The sequence below is a fragment of the Oryzias melastigma genome, linkage group LG6 (genome assembly GCF_002922805.2).
Source record: "Oryzias melastigma strain HK-1 linkage group LG6, ASM292280v2, whole genome shotgun sequence".
NCBI lineage: Eukaryota > Metazoa > Chordata > Actinopteri > Beloniformes > Adrianichthyidae > Oryzias > Oryzias melastigma.
The window spans coordinates 16,199,666-16,221,111 of NC_050517.1; the positions used below are offsets into that span (position 1 = coordinate 16,199,666).

General features: G+C 37.2%; 3 protein-coding genes across 4 annotated transcripts; all 3 read right to left on the minus strand.

The window, feature by feature from the left end:
• Positions 1–108: 108 nt before the first annotated feature.
• si:ch73-330k17.3 (IGFBP domain-containing protein) lies at positions 109–1,486 on the minus strand. Its single transcript, XM_024282749.2, has 4 exons — positions 1,100–1,486; positions 643–730; positions 372–564; positions 109–298 (listed from the first exon to the last, which is right to left on the minus strand). The coding sequence occupies exons 1-4, from the start codon at positions 1,401–1,403 to the stop codon at positions 248–250; spliced, it is 636 nt and encodes a 211-aa protein (XP_024138517.2). The 5' UTR covers positions 1,404–1,486; the 3' UTR covers positions 109–247.
• A 2,004-nt stretch (positions 1,487–3,490) lies between these two features.
• ctdspl2a (CTD (carboxy-terminal domain, RNA polymerase II, polypeptide A) small phosphatase like 2a) lies at positions 3,491–12,391 on the minus strand. 2 transcript variants are annotated; one of them, XR_002920273.2, is made up of 14 exons: positions 11,677–12,391; positions 9,884–10,095; positions 7,925–8,060; positions 7,653–7,799; positions 6,883–7,110; positions 6,577–6,670; positions 6,006–6,117; positions 5,843–5,929; positions 5,686–5,748; positions 5,506–5,585; positions 5,238–5,364; positions 5,007–5,102; positions 4,414–4,546; positions 3,491–3,706 (listed from the first exon to the last, which is right to left on the minus strand). XR_002920273.2 is itself a non-coding variant. In XM_024281733.2 (13 exons), the coding sequence occupies exons 2-13, from the start codon at positions 10,067–10,069 to the stop codon at positions 4,481–4,483; spliced, it is 1,422 nt and encodes a 473-aa protein (XP_024137501.1). In that variant the 5' UTR covers positions 10,070–10,095; positions 11,677–12,391; the 3' UTR covers positions 3,491–4,480. The 2 variants fall into 2 exon arrangements, 1 of the variants encoding a protein (XP_024137501.1); XM_024281733.2 differs by having other exon boundaries at positions 3,491–4,546.
• Positions 12,392–13,055: 664 nt separating this feature from the next.
• sqor (sulfide quinone oxidoreductase) lies at positions 13,056–19,033 on the minus strand. Its single transcript, XM_024281734.2, has 10 exons — positions 18,727–19,033; positions 17,991–18,201; positions 17,156–17,326; positions 17,023–17,076; positions 16,746–16,940; positions 16,457–16,666; positions 16,177–16,360; positions 13,747–13,814; positions 13,484–13,662; positions 13,056–13,407 (listed from the first exon to the last, which is right to left on the minus strand). Exons 2-10 carry the CDS (start codon positions 18,186–18,188, stop codon positions 13,350–13,352), a joined length of 1,317 nt encoding a protein of 438 aa, XP_024137502.1. The 5' UTR covers positions 18,189–18,201; positions 18,727–19,033; the 3' UTR covers positions 13,056–13,349.
• Positions 19,034–21,446: the final 2,413 nt, after the last annotated feature.

Below are 21,446 nucleotides of genomic sequence, written 5' to 3' on the forward strand. Positions count from 1 at the left end.
ATCACAAAGAAGTTTTTTTTATATAAAAAACTGCAACAATTGAGTCAACAACTTCTAAAATAAGAGTATATATCCAAAAAAAAATAGTTTATTTTTTATTTCTTAACAAATTCATAATTGTATAAAAAATGATACAGTTTACACAACATTTTTAGGTGATAGTATTTTTGACGTATTCACAAAGTTTACAGATAGCTGCCTTTTGTTACTGTTGCTACATGAGCCGGTAATGTTTTCTTTAGGTAATCTAGTTTGAGCAGGATGGGAGCAAACACATAAAATGTCCATCGCTGGTGTTCTAAAAAAAAAGAGAAAGACAGTTTGATTGTAGAGAAGAAAAATAATGACAAATTTTGCTGTAGTTTTTCTACCTGCAGGTCACTGTGGCACACATGAGGCCGCGCTCTCAGGTGACTGCGCACACACTTCCCAAAGAGTTGCAGGCAGGTGGAGTCTGTGGGGCTGCAGGCGTGTGGACACGACGGGGGGGTCAGCATGAAGCAGCTGGAGCAGGAGGTGTGCTGGCAGGAACCCTGACAGGATTTCTTCTCCAGGGAGGCAAACCTGCAGGATACATGATTCAGATTCTACTTTCTAAATATATATATATTCACCCAAATAAACTGAAAGGATTTCAGTCACCTGGCAGAGCAGACAGCAAAGGGGTTAGCCTGACAGTAGTCCTTGGTGCACTCCGGCTGGCAGCTCTCCGGATCCAGATCTTCAATCACTGCAGTTGATGAGAAGTCAATGAATACATGAAATACTAAATCCAGATAGCAAAAAAAAAAAAGAAAACATCATTTAGATTCTGGTAATAGATTACGGTTTGGGTGACGACTGCTTTTATCATGAGCAGATAAGAAGAGTAACTAATGTGAGCGGAAAGCTTTGAATCAAAGGGAGCCTTGAGCGCACTATCAGTGTTCACAGCTCATAAACCAGATTTACCACAGCGTCACAGAAACACGCCACTTCACAGGACGTACAGCTTAAATCAATGAGTTTTATTCAAAAATGACAAAAAATTGATTAGTTTTTTTGTAAAATGTCATATTTTTGTCATTTTTTTCTCCTCACTGGATGCTGTCCTCCTCACCTGACTTGCAGCTCCCTCTGCTCTCCACATCCTCTGCCTCCACCATGCACACCAGCCCCTCGTCACATTTACCCAGGTGGTCCCACGTGCCCCCGCAGCTCTCCCCCTCCGTTTTGGCGCACACGGGGCAGCAGCCACACACTCCCGTGGTGACCCCGCCTTTACACTGGAGCCTGAGGGCCCGCCGGGTGGAGCAGTGGATCCTCTCGCAGGGGGGGCAGTGGAGGGCCTGCAGCTTCTGAGCTTCCCCCGACCCCCACGCCCCCACCGAGGCGCACAGAAGCAGCAGCGGCAGCATCAGCATCCTCAGTGTCACCTGTGCCTGAAGGTGAGCGCGCACCTGTGAGATCCTCTGATTTATAAACCACAGCCTCCACCAGCAGCCAATCCATGCCTGTGGGTGGGTGGGTGGTGGTGGTGGGGGTGTTAATCCTCATCTTATCTTCAGACTATCAGGATTTTGTTTTGAAACAATTCACACATCTGTAGATAATGCCCCCCTTTGTGTTTGGAGCCATGTGACCTGTGGGAGCCTGTCCGCCATCCATTTAATGACCCGTTTGTCAAAAAGATCAAAAGGATTAAGACATCAGCAGGTTATCTGATCGGGACACCTCATAATCTCGTATCTGTGAATAAAAACTCTGGCAGGATGTGTGCTCAACCATAAAAGATGACCACTGAAGCTCACTTTTTTCCTCTCGTCTGACTTCTGTTGTTGCAGGTTGATGAGTTTCTGAGCAGATTTTTGCTTCATTGATTGATTATGTCATAATTCAGAGCCACAAGGTTAAATACTTTTTTAGTTTTGGGGAAATTTTGTCAAGTAGAAGCTTCTATCTGTCAGAATGTTTCTATAAATCTATTAAGGTATTTAGTCTCTTTTTTTGGTCCGTTTGAAAGATGCTTTTAGTTTGTGAAGCATTTTGTGTTACAGGGTATGGAAAGTCCTTCAAAATAAAATTTGATTTATTTAAATCCTGCATAATAAATCTAACTTTTACCTTAAAACTCAGTTTATCTTAAATTGATTTTTAGGAACAGGTGATTGTATATCCAGGAATTAATTTATTTTTGTTTAATGTATTTAGTATTGTTTTTTTATTTATTTTATTTATTTTCAAAAAAGGACTATTTGTTTTGTATAAATAGCCACTGCATGGGAGGCTAAAAAGTGACACAAATCTACAAATTAAAAGTGGTAAATTGAGATAAAATCCATAAATAAGTACTGAAAGAAAGAAAAGTGAAATGATATTAAAAAAATAATCAACTCTGAAATACAGCAAAATGCAAATTTATGTATGGATTTCGACCAAAAACTCCGTACATTGATATTAATTTTATTTTAAATAATATTTTACTTTTTAAATTCCATATTTTAGCATTATTTGACAAATTTTCCCGGTATGGAAAGCAAAAATGTGTAAATACAAATGTTTAGCATGTGCCTTGAACTGTTGAATCTCAAACTAAATTTAAAAGCAAAATTTAATTTCACTGATTATATCACATTGAATTGTATTTTGATTTATTTTTATTTTATAATAACCAGGCTTTGCCCTCGCTCTGAAAGATTTGTTTGTTCTGTTTCCAAGTTGTGATTGTAAAATCTTGAAAAAAGAATTGTAGCAGAGAGAGTAAAACTTCTGATTTAATTGAACTACTTGTTTAAGAAGAGGTGGAATCTTTCTGTTTTGGTGCGATGGTCTAATACCTTCTTCTTGTCAGGATTGTAGATATGCAATCACTCAAATTTCCTTTAAAATTTACCTAAAATGTTATTTTACCTTTATTGTAAACTGAAATGGTGCAAAGTGGAAATTTCCCCACTGAGGGGTAAAAAAAGGGTCATCTTACCTTGTGATTTTATTACAGATTTGGGAGTATTTTGGAAGAGGGGACATCATTCTCTGAATTTAATTTAATTTAAAGCAGAATATGTTCAGGAGGTGGAGACCTCTGAACTGAGACTTCTGATCTTCTGATTGTCCTTAGTGTCTTTTTGCTTTTTTCTTCTTTACTTCTCATTCTTCCTCCTTAACTTCTCATTATATTTGGCAGTTTTTACCTCTAACATGAAATATGTTCATTTAACATAACTTTTATGTTTAATTTCAATTAAAATGAACTGGTAGATTAAGAATTTAAATGTAATAAACCCCAGTACTCAACTTTTAACTTTAAAATAAATTACAGTTTTCAGGCAATTGAATCAGCTGTTATCATTAGCCAACACTTCAACTGAAGCAAAACCTTAAGAAGTTCTTACTAATTATTTATTTCAATTCCCAATATTCTCTAAAATGTATAAAATTTTCATCTCCATTTGGTTTTCAGTTCTATTAAACATCTCTGGATCGCATAAAAAAAGACAATAAGTGAAAAGACTTCTGTGTAAAAATGCATTTATTTTCAAGGAAACCATTGCGTAACACTGAATACAACAGGAGTGATCATTCAAAAGTCAATAAAACTGGGGGCGGGGCTTGTACATGAAAAGATCCAACATACGGGACATCTTGGAAAACAAGATTTCAGAGCAGACATGTTTGCTGGTGCTACAATTTCAATCTCCTCCCGTCACAATTTGGAGCGGCGGCACACCTGTGTAGAAAAGTAACAAGTTTTTACATTAACTTACAAAGGGCTGGATGTCAAAGTGCAAGATGCCAGACCCCCCCCACACCCCCATCAAAGTGTCTAATCAGAAATGGACTCTCAGATACAAATCTCCAAAAATTATTGATTGGCCATTATGGCTTTGTATCCATTTGAGATCTTACTCAAGATTACTCTTTTTTTTAAACTTTAAAATATTTTAGAAACATTTTCTTCCTGGACATACTTCTTTAAAAAAAATAAAAATAACTGCACCTTATTACAGACAACTGCATATAATGGAGTAAAGCATCACAGGAATACTGCAGGCATACAACAGAAACGCAGCTGCTTATCGACAACTTCAAACACTTTTTCATGGTTTATAAAAGCAACTGAATAAAAGAGTACATACTAAAATCAGAAGTAAAATTATGTAAAAACCTTAAGAGAGAGAGAAAAAAAGATTTATGTACATATATTTACAAGATAATAATGAACAAAATGCAAGTCTGACTGGCCGTGGAAGGTCAAAGTTCAGAGAACCGACACCTAACAACATTCAGGTTAAGTCAATCCAACATTGTTGGAGACAGATTCCACGAGAAGGCCTTCAGTTTGATCCAAATCTGCTTTGAGCGTCTTTTTGTTCTGCATTAAAAAAAACAAAAACAGGAAATGTTGCATATGCACATTAAAAAACCACTGAATACATCCTTCAGTCTTCTCTTTTTCCCCCCACGCTGCGTCGGGATTGAGGGATCAGAGAGCAGGAGCTCCTCAGTCGGGAGGAAGGAGGTCGTGCAAACGAAAGCGCTCTCGGATGCGAGGTCTGACGTCTTCGTTCTGGAAAAAAATATTTTAAAACATGAGAATACGGTTCACATCACAGATACCAAGCTCAGGAAATGTTTCATTATAATAATAATCTGGGGATCAGTAATGAGATTATTGGATTTTTATCATTTACAAATACAGCAGAGCTTCTGCTGACTGCCAACTTCAGCTTCATTCAACCTGTGGCCACCCAATTTTGCGATGCATGTCAGTGGACTGCCACCGTGCAACCTCAAAATGTAGCCTGGCTGCAACTTCTCCTCAAACCCTGCGCAGGACGTAAAAATGAACCTGCTGCCTCCCGAATGCCGCAGCGCAGCCACCTGTCGAATTTGCTGAAAAACTTGAATTTGGTTGCTGTGCCACAGCATTTTGGGAAATATGACCGTAGCCTTAGAGGAGGAATATTTATCTTCTATGCTTCCAGTCGCTTTTGGATCCCAGTTTTTCCAAACATTAGCATACATACCAGCTCCACCAGCTTTTCCAGGAAAGGAACGAGTTTTAGAAGCTCGTTGTCATTTTTATCCACAAACCAGCTTTCAATAGGGATCCCATTGGAAAGCTAAAAAGAAAAAAATCTGCTATTAATGATCCACAATGCAAAGGCAAGGCTTACATAGTCTTTTATTCACCGTGGTGAGTACATAGATTACTAGCATACTATAAAATATGACATAAATGAATATTCAAGTGTTACCTGATAAGCAAAGGCTTGGGGTGAGTTGTCAATTATAACCGTTTTGGCGAGATCCCGTCCGAGAATGTTGAGGTCTTTGATGTAGTTTCCTTGAACGCAGACGCAGTGTTCCCGAAATAACCGATGTCTGTTTGAGAAAATTCAATCACATGATTAGAAAGATAATTTTAACGATAAAAATATAGCAACAGAAGTTCAAAAGATTTCAGAATATTAAAGAAAACCACAAATATAATCTTTGAATATGGAAAATTTTTCGATGACTTACCTTACTAACTGCTTTTTGGGATCCAGGATGTTGAGCAACTTGTCAGCGTAGACTTTCTTTGAAGCCGTGAAGAGAATAATCTGAAATATTCAAGGTTGATATTGAATAAACAACATTCAGACGTCGTTTCAGGGACTATAAAATAATGTGAAGAACCTCTTGAGTGCAGACATCCCTCACCTCGTATAACTGAGACATGCGCTCTAGAAACTCTCTAAAAAAGGGCCTCAATCGAACGTACACCTTCAGATTTAAAAAAAAACAAACATATATTGTTGATCACAGCAGCAAAAGATGCAGTATCCTTTAAAAATGACAGTTTAATTAAAGTTATTACCTGGTATATTACATCCTGAAAAAGCACTGGGAAAGTCAGAGCAGCATCTTCTAATTCGTTTAAACTACAGTGAACCAGAGTTTCATCCTGGAAAAATAAAAACAATGTGTTAGATAAATGGCATTTGTTAGAAAACAAAAGTACTTGTGGAACTTTTCGTTACCAGATCTAGAACCAGAGAGAACTCCGGTGTGCTGCGTGTCTTCAAAGGTAATGCTGGTTTTCTGGTTAATTGCTCTTCTGTCAGAGGAGGCACGTGCTTGATGAAGTAGTACCTTCAATCACAAATATCATTCAAATGAAAACAATTAAAATACTGTAGAGAAGATTTTTAGCTAAATTATTTGGTGCAACAAAAAAGTAAGATAAGATCATAGTACTAACATAAAAAAAAACAAGCATAAACTGGTAAAACTTAATCTAATTTATTGATTAATTTAAATCAAGATGTGAAATATTTGTTATTGTAAAATTTAGTGCATAAATAAAAATTCTTCTATTTACAATACTGTCCTAAAACGTCCCTTTTGTAATGTAGGAGCAGAGTTTGATCCACACAAATATGCAGAGTTTTGGTTTTTGCTGCCACCTAGTGGTCAAAGTTGATACATCCACATTAAAGTACGCCACAGTAGCAATTCAAGTTATAACATCAAACATAGGGTTATTTTCCCTGTTTTACCATCTGATTTACACAAATCATGATTTATAAAAGGCAGTTTTGATGAACTTACGGGTCAAAAACTTCCCACTCATCTTCATAGGTGGTTTCTGGAGGGGCCGAGGGTATCGAATGTGGATAGCTGCCAACTGACATGCACCCAGGAGCTGATGGAAGCACAGATTACAGAGACACAGGATCAATCAATCTCTTCAAAAACTGAGCTCTGGATGTTTTGTTGAAGCGAAAAAAAGACGAGAACAGTGCTGAAACGGAAGCTTACTGAAATCAAAAGTGATAAAATGTGATGTTTTCGTTTCAGATTCATGACAAACAGGTTTTGGATGTGGACAAGTTAATAGATTGAGAGAGAACTTGCCTGTTAATGGGGGCATGTCCGTTTCAGTGATGATTTCTCCTTCTTCTATGGAGCTGTCAGAGGTGATCTGAAGTCTCTGTGGTAGCATGGATGAGGAGTAACACTGGCCGATTCCCTCTGTGGATGTCAGGGTGCTACTTGGCATTTCTTCTGCCGGTTCGATGTCCAGTTGTTTCATGATTTCCTCGGCCTCCACGGCTTGACCCGGAGAATCTGAACCTGGAGTGGCTTAAACAAGACGGACAAAGACCAAGAAAGGTCAGTTTGGTCTCAGGATGTTAAACCACTTTAAAAAAAAAATGACCAAAACATGATGGATCAGAAATCTGGACTGTTTTTTTGTTTTTACAATTGATGAGAAAATGTAAATGCCTGTGAATGTTATTTTAGCTTTAAAACACCAATTAAAGCAATGCTATGTTTTGCTAAAAAATTGGTTGACAAACCGACACAAATTCCCTTAAGGTGAAAAAGTTTAGTCTATTGAAGACTGTCTAGCGCCCCCTGTCTCCCCTTTCCCAGCAATTTGTGCTGATCATGTGACATCTAACTAAAAGCTGCTGGATAACAAGAAACTGATTTATCCAAATAGTGCCTCAGAGTCAACAGATGATAGCACATAGTACAGTTCTACAGACTAAATGATGGATTTACAAACCCCCACAAAGAAATCAAATCTCTAACAATTTCTCACTAATCCTGAGTTACGCTGAAACTTTTTAGAATGGATTTTTATTAAAGGATTTTCAAGAGCTGAATGGTTTCCTTACCAGTCTTGGTTGCTGGTGAAAAGAAGTTGAAGACTGGTGAGAAGATGGTTCCGAGCAGGGTGGTGCGCGGGGGGCTGCTGGGTGTGTCGACGGGGGCTTCGATTTTACCATTTGGTTTCAGAACTTTACTGTTGCAGGTCACCGTGTCTAAAACAAATAAATAAATAAATGTCATTTTTAAAACCAACATCTGTCTAATTCATCCATTGTTTCTGCACACTGTGTTGTGTAGAAACGTCAGGGAAGATAAATGTGATGAAGATCTGCGATACCTTTATTTGGAGTTTTCCGGCAAACTCTGGCCACTGTTTTATTGGAGAGACCTCTGGTCTGCGGTGTTGATGTTATGAGATTATTGTCAGGATTACAATCAAGGCGGCTCCTTTTGGCCGGGATGTCCTGATCCACCTGGGACAATCAATACATAAATAGTATGTAAGAAAAGTCTGTCTTAGCATTTTGGAGAAACAATATCACGTTGACTCTCTTTGGACTTCAGATACATAAAAAAAACACATCAGAGTTTTTACATATATTTACAGCTATTTTTTTAACCATCAGAGCATTTTTAATGCATTTCTACATCGTTTCATTACTGTGGGAGCTCTCTTTTGCATGTACAAACATGTTTAGTACACTTAAACCTTAAAGACACAACAACTAAAGCATTGGGCCTTTTTTTTAAAGACGTATTTTAAGGCACACGACGTTGAAGCACTCAAATAAACAGTGTTTTATGCCAAAAAAATAGAGAAAGGAAAGTCTAACACTCCTTCAATAGATTGCAAAAAAGGAGAGCAAACATATCAGATCCTAAAAAACTCCAAGGAACTTTCAAACTAGAACTTGACTGAGTCAAAATTGTGGTTCCTGCTATCCTGATCACGTGACAAGAGGGAAAATTTCCTGTTGTCTGCTCAAAAACTCATTTTTACTGTTCACGCTTGTGTGCAGCTAATACAGACATCCATACGGAGGTGGTGCTTAGTCCTGTCAGCTGTAAGTCATGTCGTGCCAACATTGCCAGGAAGCAGATTTTATTTTCTTTACTTTGTTCCAACATTGTCCAATCATTGTTTCAATCAGATTTTGGTTTATTTCTTGCATTTTCTGGATTCTCTTCTCAGCCCTTTGTTGTCATAATTCAAGCAGTCTCAAATTATCAATTTAGCCTATTCTATGACCAATAGAACCAATTAGCATTAGTCGACTAATTGACTAATCAACTATTGAAATAGTCGATAACTAATTTAACAGTCAATTAGTCTTTACTTTATATTATATGGAGTCAAGAGTGTAGTAAGGTTGAAAATTGTAATGGCATTATGCTAGTTTTTGGCATTTATCAAGGTTTATTAGACTATTTTGGAGTTAAGTTAATATTTCAGCTACATGCTAGCTATTATATTAGCTAATTTAGTATTTTTGTTTTTTTTGGGTTATTTTGGAGTTTAGATAATATTTCAGCAGCATGCTAGCTGTTTTGGTTAACTTAGGCTTTTTTCAGTTTTTTTAGGCTAATTTGCCATTTAACTAATATTTTAGCTGGCTATCAGCTTCAGCAATTTCAGCTATTAACTTTTGCATTTTCAGCTATCAGCTTCGGGGTTTTTAGCTATCAATTTCAGCATCTTCAGGTATTAGCACTAGCATCTTAAGCACCCAAATTCAGCTTGCAGCATTCACACCAGCATTTTCACAGGTAATGCTACATATCTAGTTCTTAGTTAGTTTAAAGCTAATGATTGTTAAGATGTTTGCTTTACATCCAGTATGCGCAAAACCTGATTAGTCGACTAATTGGAAAAAATCATCTGTGATTAGTCAACTATTAAAATAATTGTTTGTGGCAGCCCTCCTAGAGAATGGTGCACGTCTGTAGACTATTTTTTTGTTTTGTTACTTTAAGAAAAATCTATTTTAATTTGAATTTTAATCGCAAAAATGGCTCTACATCAAACTAGAAGTAAATTACATTAAATTTATGTTAGGAATATAGCAAAAAAAAATACATGCAGTAAAAAGTCAAATGTAGTACCACAGAAATCACTCATGTGAGACAGATTTGAGTCAATTCAACACCAAAATTGAACAACTGATTTTAGATTTAGCTTATTTATTATATACATTATTCATCAAAAACCTGCTTTAACTTTGAATTAATTATTTATTACATCCCACATCATATTTATCGGTTAAAGAATATGACTGAATTCCCTATCGATGCCTACCTTGACAGCATTTCCACGGATGAATTTCTTTATTGTGGAGAAGAGACCAGTTTCATTTTTCTGCATTTTGCCTCGACTCCTCACTGGAGATGGCTCCACTTCCCGATGTTTGCGTTTCAGCTGGGACAGGTGTGTTTGATGGCCTTTTTTCGGCTGCTGAGGAGCTTTACGCACTCTCAGCCTCATTGTGCTCCAACATCACATAGAAGAACCTAACAGGAGGATAAAAAAACAAGAGAGGAAAAACCTTTATTTATACCTTTAGATCGGAGGGATGTTGATGCTTCATGGTGGATTAAAAAAATAGGATTATTAGGCAAATAAATATACAATATTTATTTAATATCCTATTAGAACATGCTTATAATTTAAAGACTATGGCAATGACTTCTTTTTTACATGCTCTTGTGGTATTTTTCTCACGATGGGAGGACATATATAAAGAAAATGAAACAGATGAATCAAATGAAGTAAGCCTGCCCCTTTTCTCATCAACCATCTGTTTACATGCTCACCCGCTAGCTTAAAATCCCAACATAACATTACCAACAAAAACGGTAGCTGTACAGTTTTACCAGCTCAGACGAGGAAAACAAAGACATACATTAATCTGTCGGTCTGCAAGTGGATGCATCAAAATGGAGCGGATTGCAGCACCGACGTCACAGCTACAAGATTATTCCACCAATATTTTATGTCTGCTCGTGATTCACAACAATTTGAGTAAAGAAATACTCAGAACTGCAATTTCAAGCATAAATTTTGTCATACATGTCCTCCATCATGAGAGAAATGCCATCAAAAATGCAAAAAATGTACAAAAAATGTCATTTGAGTATGTATTGATTCAAGAAATATGCTAACAAATACTTTTCATTATTAGTATCATCCATACAAGTTAAGATTTCATTTTAGTTTGCCTGTTTTTAAGCCATACAAAGTATGAACAGAGGAAAGGTGAACAGTTTAAGGTGGGCGTTTTCTAGAAACGTGAGTTTCAAAAATAATAGATAAAAAGTAATAAACTAGAAGAACGTCAACAAACGAGTGAAGAAGTAAAATTTATTTGTGTTTGCCTGATCGTGTATGGTATAAAAAGGTGGCATTCAATTAGAAAAATTTAGAGCATGCCTTTTAAAAATGTGCTCAGTTGAACGAGATGAAGGGCGCTTAAAAACCAGGAATCTGTAACAATCTGGAGAGATTGATGCACTGACTTCTTTAGTTGAGAGACAGAAACTCTTCCTACTGCCGGATTTGCTCATTTACAGCGAGATGACATCAAACGCCACCGGTGACTGCAGTTATGTAACACCAACCGGACTCACAAGCAGCTTTAGCCGCTACCATTAGCCGCTGCTGTTACCATGTAGCGGCGAACGCTCCACAATCTTTTTTCTTGTTATTAGCAACACGACTGAACTTCTAGGGTCTTAGCCGAAACGTGGCGGGTTACCTGATCTAATGTTAATTGCGATTTCCACTAACAAATGAGAAGCTGTCACTGCGGCTAGCCAGCTCCGGTTAGCAAATAGCCGAAGGCACTCCAAACAATCCCGCCTCGCGGACTACAACAACATGTCTAACGTTTAACCATTTATATAAGTTCGTTTTAGGTGCTAACTCGGTGGTGTTACAAATAAATAAATATAATAAACTCGACATTTTATTATTAGTTCTGCAACTGTACAGTGATTAGACTACGCCCCCTTGGTTGGCTAACGCTCGCCGCTAGCTAACAGCAGTTACGGTTTAACGGGGACATTTTTGTTTACATGTCGGCCTCTACTCACCAATTATCTCTGAAGCTTGTTTTTAAACGTGCCGCGGGGTTTCTGCTGAGCCGTGGACTGCAGCCGTGGCGGCCGCCGATAGAGGTCGAGCCGTGGTTGTCGCAGCCAGCCGTGTGTGTCGCTCGGTGGCTAGTCACAGATCAGCCATGTCTTCGGACGCCATTTCCCGCCTCATCACAAATATAACGTTGGCGTTGCGCAGCGGAATGCGACACGGACGTAGAGGAACGAACCAACGTTGCGGAAAGCGGAGTCAAGTCGAAGCTGCCCGGGCATTGGTGCTCGAAAATCAGCCCGAGGCTCTGACATGTACCCCTGCTGGTGCTAATGTATCACTACACGGAAAGCTTTGAGTCGTAAAGATCCGGCGGTCATATTTTTCACAACTATCATTACAAAAAGTGGACACGTTTGTGCGCATGTGCAGACTCGGTCTCGTCAATGAAAATAAACAGAAAATGTGGAAAATCGTCAGAAAAGAGTCAAATTTAAAAACAAAAACCATGAAAATCATCTCCCCTTGAATTTGAATTGGTGGATCAATCATTTTAATGAACAGTGGAAAATAAACAAAAAATACTAATGTGCTAATGCAACACACCACAAAATGCCAAAAAAAAACACAACTTAATGTAATTCCCCAGCCACTGTCACATCTAATAAAAAAAAAGATATTTTTATGTCACACATTATAGTTATTTTAAAATTACATTTTAAGAATTGATGTTTGTCTAAAGACAAGATACAGGCCTCACCAAATAGTTGAAAATAGAAACTGCATTGTAGATATTTAGCATTTTTGCTCAGTTGTCACTAAAATAAAAAAAAAATAAAAATAAAAAAAACAGTTTCCGACAGTCATTTTTATTGATGAAAGTTTTTCCTAAATAAAAACATGATTTGAGTACCGACTGTACACCCACAAGTGTTGACAATCAAATGTAGACAGTAAAAACATTACACAGTTACATGTTCTAAAAGAAAACTTGTATTCGTTAGCAGGCCAATATTCAAACACTAGCGAAAGCTGCTAAAGAAGTTTTACCAGAATAAAGTAATATCATCTTAATGACTTTTACGTCATCAAGCTTAATGGAGTGAGATATGTGCTTCCTTAGTTGACACATGAATGTTTTCCCACCAACAGGCACAATTTTAACTTGGAAAAAGAACTCTATTGACTGCTAAGTAATCTAAAATAGAGTATACTTTGAGTTATAGACAATTCAAAGTATAAAGCAACACTGTGCTTTTGTCAGCTTGCATAAATATCCGGCCCTTATGCATTCATCAGGAAAAGTTTAATCCAGTTTAACATGATTTCAGATTCTTCTTAGCCCCTCTGGGGTTTAAGTTTAATGACGCCCTTGAAGCAAAATTGTTTTGAATCACAACAGAAAAATCCCATAGCTTAGTGTAATATTGTGCATCATGAAAATAGTACAACTTGCCAGCCAGTGAGATGTCAAAAAGAGCCTAAATATTCTTCAAGGAAACTGCAAAACATTTGTTTGGTTTCATTGTAACTTCTGGTGGTATTAAAGCCCTGTTACCTCGTCTGTTGCAGTGATGAGAAAATTGCAGATTATTGCTGAATCTGGATTCATGAGATGATGTTCTGTTACTTTTATTAGGAAACGAAACTTTTAAAGTGCAGACTGGCAGTAAGGTGCTTATTTCATCCCCAGATGAAGCAGTTTCCTGTATGGTCCTGGTCCGCCCCAAAAGCCCCTGAGCGAAAAGAGAAGGCGGGTAAATATTTGTGCAGGAAAAGTTTAATAGCTTTAACTTCAAAACATTGTCATACCGGAGAAGGCCATGCCAGTAGAGGTGAGGCATCACATCAGCTTTCATGAAATACATTAACCGTCTCTCTTTGGCTTGGTTGATGGGGAATGTTTCCAGCGGCTGGCCGTTGTAGTCAAACTCAGCCAGAACAACCGTGTTGTAGCTAGTGACCAATGGACAAGAGGTGTACCCATCGTACTAGGAAAAAAGTATAAATATATTATTATTAGTTTGTTTTTGAGAATTTCCAACACTTGTTCAAATATATAAACAATATCTTACCTTTTTATCTGGCATCTCCTTTTTCATTACTTTCTTGATTGTTCTGTTCAAAATGGCAGATTGTGCAGCTAAAAGAGAAAACAAAGTTCTTTTGAATAAGTAGTTTTGTTGACCCAAAACACACAGGTCAACTTTTTTAAAGAATATATCTCTAATTCCAGCATGTACTTAGAAATGAAAATCCAACAATTAAACCCTATTTTGCATCTTTAATTAGTTTCAGTTGAAACTAATACAGAGAAAAAGTGCATAGATGTTATTAAGGAGACAAATATCTTAATGGAATCCATAGAGACTAGATACAACAATACAAAAAAATATATATTTAAAAGGGATAAACTATGTTGTATTAAGACCCAATTCTCACTAAGTAGTGTCGATTCTGCTGCAATGTTCTGTTTGTTTGAGCAATCCACATTAAAATGAAAAAGTTTTTACGATTCCAAACTTCTCCCTCCTTGAAAACACCTCATGCACATTCATAACTAAATTATGTTAAACAGGCAATAAAAAGCACAAGGAAGCAAAACAAAATGTTCAAAATTACTGAAAAGAAAAAAAATAGAGCAACTTTTCAATCAGCATTTGCAATACATTTCAAGTAAAACATCATTTGTCCAAAAAAGTACATCTCTCCTACTGGTAATATCTTTTCATGTAATTCCTTCACTGGTTTGCTTCTCGAACAATTTTAACAACTTACCTAATTTTATTTAAAGAGCACTTATGTTGGAGAACATGTGCATTATATAGAAGATATTATTTGTAGTCAGAGTCCACTTTCATTTTTCAACATATTTAAATAAATATGCATGTCTTTCAGTTTTTTTAATTAGTCAATTTGTGGTAAGTTTTGTAGGATAGTTATTACTCTTTAGCTGTCATCATTACAGATGATTCTTACCATAAAGCTGTTCTACTTATAAGGTATGTCCTAGTATTTAACTAAACCAGTGTTATAATTCAAGAGTAACTTTGATTTTTCACCCTAAATAAAGTTTCTGATTTATATACGAGTAAATCCAGACAAACACTGAGATCTCTCATGTGCTGCAGATACATTTACAGCACAAGTCTCTGCGACAGTTTCATCGCATTTACTGTATCAGTACAATGTGCCAGACTTCATCCACACAGACAAGTCAAAGCACATGTTTGGGAGCCGTCCCCTCCTTCCCCGTGTAACTGAAGTGAAACTACAACAACACAAGTATCCACAAAAAGAAAGAGCTAAAAGTCCACAAAAACACAAGGATGGAACGTTTCATTGTGGAACGGTTTTGAGGAAAAGCTGCATATCTCTTAATTTTCTCAAGGTAGAATACTTCTCCTTTTACATGCTTCAAATTTACATAAAAAACAAAACATTTCCAGTGATGCTGACAGTCTGCCATCCATCTGAATGCATACAAAGACACAGCACTATAAACATGACTATTCCTGTCCATTCATGTGTTCACATGAGGAAAAGGGTCGGGTTTATTATGCTAACTGACTCACAAAGCTAAAAAAAATGATGGCGTTCCCAAAGAACTGATCGTTACTTGAAACTACAAAGTACTCTAAATCAGCAGCTAGATGCTGTAGTTAGTTATTATGAACCGTTTTTTTCTTTTTTTTGTAAAGAGCACTTGGTGACCTAGTGAACACAGGATCTTAAAGTTCCTAAATCTCGATCGGTTTCACAACCGCTCTTAGACAGGAAGTGGAATTCACTTGTGACAAACTTCCTTTCCGTTTGTTTTGCAAACTTCAATATCATAATAGGTAGAGCAGGGGTGTTCAAACTTTTTGCAGAGGGCTGGATTTGGTGAGGGCGAACCATTCAACCTGATATTCTTTAAACTACTTTAATAACACTGAATGCAAAGGAACTATTTGATGAACATTTTGTTGAAATGGCAAGGCTTTTCATTTCTTCACTGCTAACTAATTTTTTATCCAAATTAAGGTTAATTTGTCAGTTTTTGCTACGTTCATTTCTAGTCAGAATGTGTCACCTGGTGGAGCCTCTTTATATAAAAGTCATTGAAAACAGCCAGTCTCTTCTAGGCACAGTTGTTTCATATTTCCTTGGGAAAAAAAATCAAATTTCCACTTATCCTGGCAACAGTAGCCCTCTGTCAACTTCTCTTTTTTTATTTACAAGTTGGTTTTTTATAAATGAGTAAGAAGGGTTTGAGCAACAGCGTTACCACGGCTTAAAACGTAATTTAGCCGACCACAATCAAGAAACCGTGCACACAGTTTTAAGAAAATGCATATTATTGATTTTATGATAGGGACCGTTAGTCATTTAAGCTTGGGTCGCATTTGACCCATGGGTCGGACTTTTGAGGTAGAAACAAAAATTCAGCTCGTCAGAAACACGTCCACAACATCATCTCTGCTTGGGTGAGGTCTGTGTTGTAGCATTTGTAGTGCACTAACCAACTGCTGCGCCGGTCTTGGCTGTCGGCAGGTTAGTGCAGTCTCCGATTCCAAACACGTTTGGATACTTGTTATGTTGGAGAGTGTCTTTGTTGACGTCCAACCAGCCGGCCTCGTCGGCCAGCGGACTGGATTTAACGACAGAATGGGGCCCCATTGGCGGTGTAACATGAAGCATTTCATACTGAGGAGAAACAAAAAAAAACGACATGGTTTAAAGAATATTGACACAGCAAGGACAAAACACTGCAATCTACACTTCACCACACACGACAGTTACCTCAAACACTGTTGTTTCACCAGGTTTGTCCAGATTTTCAAAGACTGCTTCCTGCTTGTCCGCCCGGACCTCAATCAGGTTGTGTCGGAGGTTGACTTGTAGGTCGCGAGTTTTCACAATGTCCCACAGAGTCTCTGCATATTTCTTGATGCCAAAGAGCACCGGCAGGGACGTGTTGTATATCACCTTGGCTTTTTCCCTTTTCCCCGTCTTAAAAAACAAAACTAATAAATAACGGAACAGAAAAGTTTACTTTAACAAAATCAATCAGATCCCAGTTAGGAAATACCTTTCTGAGATAGGCATCTGATAAGTACATGATTTTTTGTGGAGCACCAGCACATTTCACTGGAGTGTTTGGGAAAGTAAAAATGGCGTTTCCCTCCTTGAAGTCTTGCAAAGCCTTCCATGTTTTCTCCACAGTCTGGAGGGAATAGTTTGAGCCAATCTTCGGATGCTCGAACCCCTCTGGCAGCCCTTTAATCTACATATAAGAATGAATGCATATTTAGCAATTAAAGTATCTCTGCTGCAGGAATGATGTTAAAAACAAAGTAGAACCACACCTTTTCATAATGGAGTTGTAACCCAAGAGCCACAATCAGGTACTCATAGGAAATCTGTGAAGTGTAAAATTTACGTTTTGGTCAATAACTTTAATCTGTAGCCCTGTGTGAACTCAAATGAAGCAGAACATACCTCATTTCCATCTTCAGTGCGAACAGTGTTTGTCTCTGGATTTATTTCCTGCACCTTTGATTTCACCCATTTCACTCCAGATGGGACAACACTAGCAGTGGAGCGACCAGAGGAGGCTACGGTTTTTGCACCAGCGCCAACCAGGGTCCATATTGGCTGATAGTAGTGCATCTGGAGAAAAAAAAAGGAAAAAATTAAAAAGTGTTCCAATTAAAATTTCTGTGTTTTTAAACATATTCTTGTTTTATTTTCTTGTGATGGAGGGCATATATTAAGGATATTGAGCTTCAAATAGCACTTCTGAGTATTTATTTATTCAAATCATTATGAATCAGGATCAGACAAAAAAATGCAGTAGGAAAACGCTTGTAGCTGTGACATAGGCTAGCCACAAGGTCTCTACTCCACTCCGTTCTGATACATTGCAGACAAATAGATCCATGTACATCTTTATCTTCCTTGTCTGAGCTCAAAACTGTACAGTTGGATAGCTCCAATACTGGTCGTCATATTTGTTGCACCAGTAATGTTAGGTTGGGGTTGTGAGGGGCTGTAAGCTAGCAGACGAGAGTGTAAAAAAATGGATGATGGGAAATGGGGTGGGCTTACTCTACCCATGACTCAAATGTTAATTTCTAATGAAATGCTGCAGCTCTGGAGAAACTATGTCCTGGAAAATGACAAGATTTTTCTAAAATAGTCTAAAAATGGCATCATCATAATTAAAAGAACACGGGGAATGCCGTTATAAAATAATTCACATGATGATCGGAGTGGGTCTTTTAAACATGTTCAGTTAAAACAAAACCATAAACAATAATAATGGGATTCATACCTCAGCAGGCTCCACAACAGCAACATTATCAGCCCCAACCATCCTCTTCATACGTGCACTCATTGCAATGCCCCCAGTTCCTCCTCCCAGGACTAACATCTTGTAATGTTGCTTGGCAGAAACTCTGCTGCTGGTGTGAAGATGAGCGATAACAACCCCTGTGGGGTGGCACTGCCTCAGTCGGCAAAGGGTAGCCATTCTGACTCGAATCCTGCCACAACAAGATATTTGTCGTGAGCACAAACTCAATGTAGAAGTTTGGGGTTCAGGATCATAAAATCTTTACCCACAATGCACTTCCTGTTGTCGTTCCCCCCCCCCTATAAAGTGGCAGATGGTTTAACCTCTCAGTGGAATGAATACCTTTCAGATTAACCCCGTCTGGTTTCTTGTTTTGCTAAACATTTAGCTTGCTATTAAGCTAGCAAAGAACAAAAACGTAATAACAGCGATTTTTGTTTGCATTATGGCTTGTAGTAGATTCTTACCCATAATGCACGTTAGTAATTTACAGTATCTTGTACTAAAAACAACATAAGACAAATAATCAGAGCTACATATAGTGATATTTTTTTTTTTTTTCTTTTATCAAGGTGGTCTGTGAAACTTTATCCAAACTGATACCGTTTGCTGCAGACTGCGTAGAATGGCCCGGTGACGGTCATTCCTGAACAGGCTCGTGCCCGACAACCCGCTAACCGTTACACCTAAAATAAATCAGCCGCACTGCACTTACCTGGCTAAATGTTGCGTTGCTCCGACTGTTTTAAAGCTAACAATTCCCAAACTCCACCACTCATGTCACTTCACGCAGGGAAAAAGTGCAATGTAATGCTGAAAAACACACACTATCTCTTAAAGACTCGCTGTTCCCGCCCACCTGAAGAACGACAAAGTAGGGAACCAATGAAATTTAAGGTACAGAAAAATGTTCGTCCTGGCTTCCCAGTTTACAGTGGACAGGGTGTTCATAGTTTAGTTTCATTCTCAGACGTGGTTACAAAATTTAGGCCAATAAACTGCTGGTGTCATGTTACTGTGAGTGTCTGAGAGGAAAATGGGGCGTTACGCTATGACGTCACACGCGCAGTGATTGGTTCAAACCGCATAACTTTGGATGTGCCAGAGCCTGAACTGCACCCAGTCAGAACAGTTAGTTTGCACGTAGTCTCTGTGAAGGACACTTGGAAGACACCCAGCACAGACTGGAAGGAAGCCAGATTTACAGTAATAAGTTTGAGTTGTTATCTCAGCGTATAGTTCTTGAAGTTGTATCAGTTATTAAATAAATACTAGAATTATGGAATATCTAAATTAACCCATATAGGAATAAAAGAAGCCATTAAATAATACATTTTTATTATGTGGCACTATTTTTTTATTATTATTTTTTAGGTGTACTTTGTTTGTTGCAAATTTTGAGAAATGTAACCTACAATAGTTGGAAATCCATGTTTGATTGTTACACAAAGCAGCAGAACTTTGTTTTATCATCATGACTCAGCTAAACTGCACTCAACGCACAGGTTAGACTAGTCCAGTTTATTTTATTTTTTTTTTTTTTGCTAGCTGACAGCCTGTATACACATGAACCTAGATCTCTAAGTTCCATTTTAATCAATGTGTTTTATACTTTCTATGAAACAGACTTGTCTCCATTCTGATTCTGGCAACATTTAATCTCTGTAATGAGAGAGCATCAGGTGGTTTAGTATTCCCTACGGTTTGTGCTTTGTCCTCTGTACACCTGTTAATGCTCACTGTACAAAAACACACATTTGTGACAGTTTCATTGCAAAATGACATGCAAATCATTTACATACAGACACAAGACGTGTGTGGTTGCTTTGTTCTTCAATTTCTTCGGGTACAGGAAGTATAATTCAGCATTTTGACATGAAAGATTGCTTCCTGATTGTTGTGAGTTTGACATTATTTTGTAATTCTTGCACAAAAACACAAACTTGTGTTTAAAAAGTACATTTATTGATGTTTTTTTAAAATTATTTTCAAGTAAAAACTAAACTATTTGAGGAAAATAGTAACGTATTTGTAGTGAAAAACATCAAAAATGGATCATATTATAACAAATTGGTTGATCATTCACTTATTATTGGGGTTTTCAACATTTTTTTGTCGTATTGGTTGTTTAAAAAAGACAATACACAGCCTATACAATTTCCATTTCCAGTAGTACATTTGTTTGCATACTTACTTAAGCTTTTGTGGCACCAAATCAACAAAGTAATTTTTTTTGTGTGAAATCCATTTATAGCTGAAAACCGCCTTCTCTCAGCTGCACAGACAATGATTTTATGATTCCAAAGTATCTCCCTTTCTCCTTCCATGGTGCTTTGTATCACTGATTCCCTCTTAGGATTTAATTAGTGGAGGTGAAGAAGATTTAATGGATTTTGCTGATAGCATGACACAAATCCAACAAGTACAATGTCAGCTGAAGCTCACTGAAAAGGCTGCGTGACACACCCGCCTTGTCTATTTGACTTCATACAGGATAATAGGGATTTTGCCGTCATATCAATGCAATTATAAACACTTTAATTAACAGGGAAATTACAAATAATATAGTTTATGTTTTTTAAATGATTGTAAAACTCATGATTGTCAACCATTGTCTTTAAAAACCCTGTAAAGCACATTAAATGATTTGTGCTTGTAAATGTTATCTGTTCCTGATAAACTGCAATTCATCCTGACTGGACTCGATTTTAAATAAAGTGCTGACCCTTGTCCTTCCTCCTGCTCACCTTAAAAATGTAGTTTACAATCGGCCGTCAAGGATCAGCTTACCAAGTTTGCACTCACAACAGCACGCAAGCACACTTTCAAATATAGAGTAGGGCAAATATAGCATCAGGCTAGGAGAACTTAGAAAACTGAAACACAGTGTACTATCTATTGATGGTATTTTGTTTATTAGTGTATACAACACATACATTTTCAGTAGTACTATAATAATGTGGATGCTTTGAAATTTGATTACATTAATGATATTAATGACCCTTAACACCCTGAATCTATTAATATTTGATATTAAGTCCTGAACCGGACTGTATTGTCGTGTATTGTGACCTGATTGCTTGAAATAAACCGTTTCATTCATTCATTCATCAGTAAAGAATAGTTAAGAAATGTTATCATTGAATTTTGTTTTTAATGATTACATATGAAAATTGTTCCTATAAAGGAATAAAGATAAAATAATTGAACAGCAAAGGACAATTCTGACATTTATCACCAAATCAATAATCTGCTCAATTATAGTTCTCCTGGTTTTATTCAATAAATATATAATTGATGCTTTGTGCAAGTACGGTCCATTGTAATAAATTTATAGCAAAACATGTATTATTGTGACATTTTGCAAAATTTTTCAATCAGGGCTATATTAGGTGGTAAAGAGAAATAAGCACAATTTTATATGGCAGAAGAATT

Excerpts from the sequence above, each read along its gene's own strand:
- si:ch73-330k17.3 (XM_024282749.2), bottom strand. The coding sequence starts at position 1,403 with ATGCTGATGCTGCCGCTGCTGCTTCTGTGCGCCTCGGTGGGGGCGTGG. Across the intron at positions 565-642 it reads TTTGCTGTCTGCTCTGCCAG|GTTTGCCTCCCTGGAGAAGA; the intron begins GTGACTGAAATC and ends TGTATCCTGCAG. Across the intron at positions 299-371 it reads TGTGCCACAGTGACCTGCAG|AACACCAGCGATGGACATTT; the intron begins GTAGAAAAACTA and ends CTTTTTTTTTAG.
- ctdspl2a (XM_024281733.2), bottom strand. The coding sequence starts at position 10,069 with ATGAGGCTGAGAGTGCGTAAAGCTCCTCAGCAGCCGAAAAAAGGCCAT. Across the intron at positions 7,800-7,924 it reads CCGGAAAACTCCAAATAAAG|ACACGGTGACCTGCAACAGT; the intron begins GTATCGCAGATC and ends TATTTGTTTTAG. Across the intron at positions 6,671-6,882 it reads GGACATGCCCCCATTAACAG|CTCCTGGGTGCATGTCAGTT; the intron begins GCAAGTTCTCTC and ends TGCTTCCATCAG.
- sqor (XM_024281734.2), bottom strand. The coding sequence starts at position 18,188 with ATGGCTACCCTTTGCCGACTGAGGCAGTGCCACCCCACAGGGGTTGTT. Across the intron at positions 17,327-17,990 it reads CTGTTGTGGAGCCTGCTGAG|ATGCACTACTATCAGCCAAT; the intron begins GTATGAATCCCA and ends TTTTTTCTCCAG. Across the intron at positions 13,663-13,746 it reads AGGAGATGCCAGATAAAAAG|TACGATGGGTACACCTCTTG; the intron begins GTAAGATATTGT and ends CTTTTTTCCTAG.